The sequence below is a fragment of the Sceloporus occidentalis genome, unplaced genomic scaffold (assembly GCF_023333645.1).
Source record: "Sceloporus occidentalis isolate IW3139 unplaced genomic scaffold, rSceOcc1.0.p SCAF_103, whole genome shotgun sequence".
In the NCBI taxonomy this organism is placed as follows: domain Eukaryota; kingdom Metazoa; phylum Chordata; class Lepidosauria; order Squamata; family Phrynosomatidae; genus Sceloporus; species Sceloporus occidentalis.
This window is the reverse complement of record NW_028317083.1, coordinates 2,044,714-2,052,330: the sequence shown is the minus strand read 5'-3', so window position 1 is coordinate 2,052,330 and position 7,617 is coordinate 2,044,714. Positions and strand designations below refer to the sequence as shown.

Genomic DNA, 7,617 nt, shown 5'->3' with positions numbered 1-7,617 from the left:
AGACAACCCACTCACTCTCACTCACCTCTAACACAACACACATTCTAAGTCCCACTCACACTAATCACCTGTCTTCAGGAACATCATACATGCCACTCACCTCTCCCTCACACTCAAGCCCATCACACAGTCCACTCACCCTCACCACACATTCCGCTCACCTCTCCCTCACACTCAGGCCCATCACACATTCATCTCACCCTCACCACACATTCCACTCACCTCTCCCTCACACTCGCCACACATTCCATTCACCCCTCCCTCACACTCAGGCCCATCACACATTCCACTCACCTCTCCCTCAACTTCATCACGCACTCCACTCACCTCACGCTGTACACATTATGTTCAGCTCGTCCTTCCCGCCTCCCCCAATAGCCATGGAACAAACCTCTTCGGTCACACACACACAGATGCTCTGTAAACCATGAGCACGTCAGTAAAGCAGCTGTCTCTCCAGTCCCTGACCTTCTACAGCCCTGTCTTAGAGGCTTCCACTCACGTACCCTACCCTACCGACCGCCTCACTCTAACCTGTTACACGTGAACCGCAAAACCCACCGCACGCGCTCCCGGCATGCACCGCGCGGCAACTTCCGGGTGAGGCGGAGACCCGTGAGTGTCAGTGACAACAGGATGGCTCCCTGGCTGGGGCTGCTGTTCATCTGGTGTGAGTTACCCGGGGCTTGGGGCGGGGAGGCCGACGGTAACCCGCGGTGTCTGTACAGGCCTGTCCGTATTGAGGTGAAATACACAAAACAAACGGCCGCCCATTGGATGTCAGAAATGTCAGGCAGCGTGGAGCAGCACCACGGGAAAGAGTTAAAGCTTAGTAACCAAACATAACGTGACCTAAATTAACACCTTGTATACCAGTCCTCTCTAGTTTCCTTGCTTTAAAAACACAACGTATAACGGGATTTAAATACAGCAGAGAGGTTTACTTCAAAGGAGAAGAAACGTTACAACAAGAGACTATCATCTAAAACTAGAGGGTCAGAGGATTAGATTTGTAATGGAAGGAAGTTTTACTTTATGGGTGGTGGATAAGTTGAGCAGCCTCTCCGCAGACATGGTAGATGCTAACACAGCGATGGAGTTTAAACATGCATGGGATAGACATATGGTTTCTGAATACAAGACCAACCACTGATTAAGGAATAAAGTGCAGACTAGATGACTGAGTAGATCTGATCTGCCATTAAATGCTATGTTTCTGTTGTGTGAAAGCTGATCTCTCGCAGCCAAAAATTGGTGATTTAAGTTAAAAAAAATAAAAATAAAAAAAACCCAGAAATGAAATCTGTTTTTTCTATTCAGTGCACCCTGCAGCCGCAACAAAGATGAAGATTGTGGAAGAACCAAACACTTTCGGGTAGGTGACGCGCAACAGGGGCTACATTTAACACAATTATTATACTTATTATTACATTATATTATCTTATATACAATTATTATACTTATTAGTACATTTATTATAATATCTTAGATACAATGATTATGCCTATATTATCTTATATAAAATGTATACTATATTATTACACTTATCTGATATAGAAATATTATACTTATTGTTATTATACGTATATTATCTTTTATACAATTATTAGCATTATTATTATTATACTTATATACAATTTTTATACTTATATTATCTTAAATACAATTATACTTAGTTATTATACCTATATTATCTTATATACAATTATTAGACTTAAAAGGGAGTTCCTGTACACCAGTACAAAGCGTACGAGGGATCCTTTTTATGCTCCACATTGGCTCCATAAACACAGTTGGGGTCGCATTACTGTATTATATTGCCGTGTTTATTAGTCAACATGCCTTTAAATGTAATTTTATTTTTCTAAAGGTTGAACAACCCATTTTTATCCCAGACAAACAAATTGCAGGCCAGAGTGGAGCCGTCGGCGGTTTCAGGTATGTCGCGCCTCGTGTTATCAGATGGCGAAAGGCAGACTAGAGCCGTCACTTTTGATCAGTGGTCCAACAGACAATGAAATCATAAACATTACTTCTAAGTTTGGAATCTGGCACATAAGTCTTTTCACGACATCTTTATGAGAAAGGGAAAACATTCTTAATATTTCTTTTTTTTTTGTCTTTTCTCCTGTGCTGGAAAGAGACCACATTTTAAAAGGGAGTATGAATCATGGCGACAAGTGGCCAGTGATTCGCCCCACTTCTTCCTAGACACATATATATATTTGGTGCTATTTAAACAGATGCAATTCAATTTTATTTTGTTAATGCAAAGTTAAAGAAAAATATATATTTTTTTACGTAAGCATTAAATCATACAAATATTATCAATATATATATTTTTTTTTTCTTCGTACAGGACCCTCACATCTATTCCGTTTGGCTGGAAAGTGTTTCAATTTTGTAGAATCATCGTAAGTATTAAAAGGCAATATAAACGTTGTGGCAGGACGTGTACGAATGCGTGCCATCAATGGAGGCAGACACGTAGTTCAGCAGCCAAGCTCTGCCAGGAGCAGCTAGGTATCTGTAGACTTAAACGCAGATTCTTTTAGAGGACTCCTTCACCTACTTCCACCATATAGAAAATACATAGGTTGCGATTACGGATGACCCACAATCATCATGTCGCATGGTTTTGTTGGAGTCTTTTGTCTAAGTTGATACCTTTTATTGGCCAACACAGAAGCAGCTGTAAAGTTATATAAACTTTCAGGCCCGCAGAAGAAGAGATTCTCTCGGTTACTGAAAGTTTATGTTGCTTTATATATTTTTTTGTGTTGGCCAAATTAAAGGTTTCAACTTCGACAAAAAAAAACGATTTTTTGGTTGGGCTAATATGGCTACATATCGACTTGCTTGGACTGTAAGCTCTACTGGGCTGCAACCTCCTTTTCTGATATATTTGTACCTCGATCAGAATGTCTGTAGACCACAGTGCTTGCTATATGACTGCACTTGTTGCACCTCTCCTTTTATTATACCGTAAAGCACCAAGTACACCCGTTAGGGCTTAATTAATACAAATAAGCGTTTTCTTTTTGCCAGATACAAATATGAATTCTGCCCTTTTCACAATATCACCCAACATGAACAGTCTTTCCGTTGGAATGCATACAGCGGAATCTTGGGGTAAGAGATAACCATGTATTGTCTTCTTTTTACCGTTTCCATCAAACAGCCCCTGGACACCCCATGCTGGACCTCCTCCAACAAGCTGGGAGATTTAAACTGCACCCATGTGTTGAGACACATGCTTGGTACATTGGCTAATACTGTTATCTACACGTGTGATTTTTACACGCTTGACCTGTTGGAGGAGGCGTTTTAAGTACCAGTCTTCAGCAGACAACCAGTTCCCCAGAAACCCATTGACCGCTCTGATTATCCACATAGTTTTATCAGAGATCCCAAGGAACCTGTTGACTTCATGTTCTAGGATATGGCATGAGTGGGAAATTGAGAACAATACATTCAGCGGCATGTGGATGAGAGAAGGCGATTCCTGTGGAAATAAGAACAGACAAACCAAGGTGAGGCTGGATCCTCCCGAGTCTCCTTTACTCCCTCTCAGAGCTCCCTATTTCGAGTATTCTCATTTGAGAAGACATTTCCCTGTTGCATTTTATTCAAACCCCTTTAATAAAACTCACCAGCGTTTCACGTGATTCATGACTATAGTATATAATTCAACAGGTTAACCTAGTTTGTGGAAGAAGCAACAAGTTAGCCAAAGTGTCGGAACCGAGTACTTGCATCTATTCTGCGACGTTCGAGACTCCGCTTGTCTGCCACCCGCACTCGCTGTTAGGTAGGCTAACCTTACATTCTGGCCATCCGGAGATGCAAAATGTACGTTTCTTATTGAGTGAATTCATCCTCCTTCAGATCCGGGGAGCACTCGAACATTTTTGCCCTATTTAATGATTTTCATTTGAACGCACCAAACCTTTGAATCGTTAATGTCGGGTTTCTTTGTTGCAGTGTATCCGACGCTCGCGGAGTCTTTGCAGTTAAAATGGGATGAAGTTGAACAGTTGTTATACGATGAACTAATTACCCAGCAGGTGTGTACCTGGGTACACAAAAAAAAAAAAAAGACATTTAAGGGAATGGAAAATGAAATAAATATATAAAACGCATTTCTGTAGTGTAGTCGGCGCTGCCCATCGAGCTGCTAAGCCCCATGATGACCACGAAGCACCATGAGAGATGTGGTTTTGAAAGAAAATTGTACTTTCATTTTAAAAGTTAATTTGTAGGAGCAAACAAAGTAGGAACTGTCTGTTAGAGGCATTTTGTAACTGTTGATGCTTCCAGGGCTACAAGAAACTACTGAGGGGGATCTTTCAGGAAGCTGGCTACTTGAAATCCTCAAACGACGAGAAGAAAGAAGAAAAAGAAAAGGAAACAGAGTCCAAGGGCTTTGACTTGCTGGAGAAGTGTAATGTGGTAGGTTTTATGCAGTCAGAAAAGGATGCAGCTGTGTGCCAGAATTCCGGTTGTCATTAGAAGCTCATCTATAATAAGAACAGCAATGCCTTCAAAAACATAGCAGCCTATAGGAATTGGCATAATAATAAAAAAAAAAAGGATGTTTAATAGCAAAAAAAATGCTTATGTTAAAAGTTTAAATTAGCCAAAAGATCATAGTTAATGAAAGGTAAAGAATGAGCTCCCGTGGTTTGCTGTGAAGTTGGTCCCAGTATCCAGGTGTGCTCTTCTCATTTTAGGCCCATAGTGATTTGACCAAAGAAGTAAAAAGGCTGCAAGAAATTTTGGACAAACACAACATTTCATATGAAACAAATGGTAGGTAAAGCTAGTCTGATCCAAAATGAGATGAGGAGGGAGTGTATGGCGTTAGTGTCACGGGTGAGCCTAGGCTCAGTGCTTAGAGGGAGAGCGTTATTGTGTCGATATGTAAGTATATAGTAAGTGGATGTTAATAGGACATTTCCATGTTAGTGCGCGCATGTACTAACTTCTGTAACTGAAACACACCAAGGCACCACTAACCCTAGACTCACCTCTGAAAATCGGAGTTTGATGGTATCCAGATTCTATAGGATGAGATGGGAAGCGTATTTTGAAGGCCACGTTTTGTTTTTTCTGGGACTCTGCATATTAAAGGCTACGTGTTTTATATAAAATTGCTAACCTTTCTCCAATGTAAGCTTCCACCAGACAAGAGGCCAATCCAGTTGGAATAATCACACTTGCCATAAAGGTTGAAGATAAGGACCATCTTCGCGGTGACACTGGAGACAGAGATGACCCTTAAGGAGTCTGCTGGTTCCAACATCAGCAGTCGCCGAGATGCTGTTTTTCATCATACTTTCCTGGAACAACTCATTGAAGTATTTTGGCTGTTTTTGTACGGTGACTTTTGTCTGGCTTACATTTAGTAAAAAGAAGGACTTTGATGAAATGGGGGACATTTATGCTTCTGGAAGAGTAGCGTTTCAGGCATTCCGTGTGCAGAATGCATCAATGTTCTGTATCTGTGCAATACAAGTTTATGTCCAATTAAAGATCCTGTGTATGCTCCTGTATTTTCTAATTACCAATGATCATACTATGTGACCCCACAGAAAAAGCGAGGCTGCTCGCACAGTGAATGAGTAGCCAGAGAGGAAGATGCCAGTTAGGTAAGGGGGTGCTAGAGGGAGGAGTGTGCGTGAATGTACGTACGTTAGTGTGTGAACATGAATGTATGTGTAAGTGGTTTGAGGGGGGAGTATGAGTAAGTGTATGTAAATATGTGTGCCAGTACGTATGTTGGGGGGGGGGCGCAAAGGACTAGTGGGGCCACTTGGCTTTACTTGCCCCCTGGGCCAGAAGATGTCTCCTAACAGACATAACTGGGAAATGTGAAGTCTGCGGGTGAAGTGCATCCTCCCTGGGTCTCCTGGTCATACTTCTTCTGTGAGGGGTTTAGCCGCACAACCATTCCCGTCCTAACCCATTTAGTGTTACCTGGTGTTAACCCATCACACAGCCAACCATGTGCTTCTAGTTGTAACTCCCCCCCGAACCCCTTTAGAAGAGCGAGAGCTCCATATAGCCTACCCTGGGAAGTGTCCAGGTATGCTAATAGATTGTAAGCTCTCAAGAGAAGGGACCTCTTTCTTCTTCTGCACCAGTATGTCTTACGTGCGTCAATCTCTGTCAGTTTAGTATATAGTCAGCATTTAACGGACAGGTAAATTATTTTAATGTACTAATCAGTAATGAGCAGAGCGTGCATTAAATTAGCTTCATACACATACAAAGATCAGTCATAAAAACACAAAAATAAAGATCAAAAATTCTTTTAATTCCCATATTGATAATAAAAATAATTCAATGAATTTTGTAAACCATTGCATAAATGCTATAGTGTAAAAGTTTAGTTTTTTTGTAAATAAGTGTTAACAATTTCCAACGATTCACTACAAGTAAATGATTATGCAGTTATAAATAATACCGTCTGTATGAGGGGGAAAAAAGAATTCCATTGACAATACCATTCTTTTTGGATACACTCAAAACCAGATTAACTTTCATAAATTAATACATGTAAATTCTAGAATATTTAAGGTCTTTTGCCGACCACAGTTACACAAATATAATATGACAATATTACTCATATTTAAACACTAGTTACGATAAAGGGTATTCTGAATGTCAACAAATAACCAAAAGGATATGTTTTAATAATTTTAAATACAAATTGAAAAGATTCTATAAATATGCAGCTTGCATTCCATTGCAGATTTACCAAACTTCCAAAAACCCTGAGAAACCAAAACCTGTTTTGTTTTTTTATTATTATTATTATTCATTTCCAGGTAATCACAATGCTTTAATGTAACATTCACATAAAAGAACATGCTTTAATGCATATTATAATAATTTGGCCATTTTTCAAATTTGTCAACTTTTTAAAATTATTTTTACTACAAAGCCTATTAACATTTTCTTAACATTAAATAAAGAACATCTTTATTTGCTGTTAATTTGCTTTTTAGATTCAAATTCCTACAAAATTTGCATAAAAAAAATCAATACAATATTTTTGTTGATCTGATAGATAAGGCCATGTAATATTTTATATATTTTGCATAAAATAACCACTATTGATATGATAACATTTCCATTTAATGACAAAAAAAAAAGACATAAGATAAATATTTCCTTTATGTCTAAAATGAAGTGGATTTTTAACATTTTCTTCAAGAAGTACGTTTTTATAGTTAGAGGCGAACATTAGCGATAAATTTAAGTCCTTCCAATACATTCGTTTTAAATTTAAAACCTGGCGGTTGTATACAAAGAATAATTACCCGCTAAAAGAGTATTTTGTGAACATAAAGGAGAAGGTTCTGGTAACACTCACGGTTACTCTTCCAATTACATGCAAGCTGCGCGTACTCATAATGTCACATTTTGGTACATTTCTTTGGTCTATTCCTTTTCTTTGCAATTGATTAAGTTAACGAAGAAAACTTTTTTGCCCAACTGGGAAGAAGCAAGGATATTGCATGGATCCTTGCGGACAATAGCACCTAGAATGTTTGTTTAAGTAGATGAAATAAACAGCTAAGGTGTGGGCATCAAGTTATAGAAAATGTA

The 7,617-nt window shown here is 39.2% G+C and overlaps 1 protein-coding gene across 1 annotated transcript; it reads left to right on the top strand.

Annotated features, from left to right (window-relative positions):
* Positions 1 to 1,331: 1,331 nt before the first annotated feature.
* On the top strand, positions 1,332 to 5,284 carry GNPTG (N-acetylglucosamine-1-phosphate transferase subunit gamma). Its single transcript, XM_089497469.1, has 10 exons — positions 1,332 to 1,375; positions 1,871 to 1,938; positions 2,360 to 2,414; positions 3,049 to 3,132; positions 3,440 to 3,533; positions 3,697 to 3,811; positions 3,985 to 4,067; positions 4,321 to 4,452; positions 4,734 to 4,812; positions 5,178 to 5,284. Exons 1-10 carry the CDS (start codon positions 1,344 to 1,346, stop codon positions 5,282 to 5,284), a joined length of 849 nt encoding a protein of 282 aa, XP_089353595.1. The 5' UTR covers positions 1,332 to 1,343.
* The last annotated feature ends 2,333 nt before the right edge of the window (positions 5,285 to 7,617 follow it).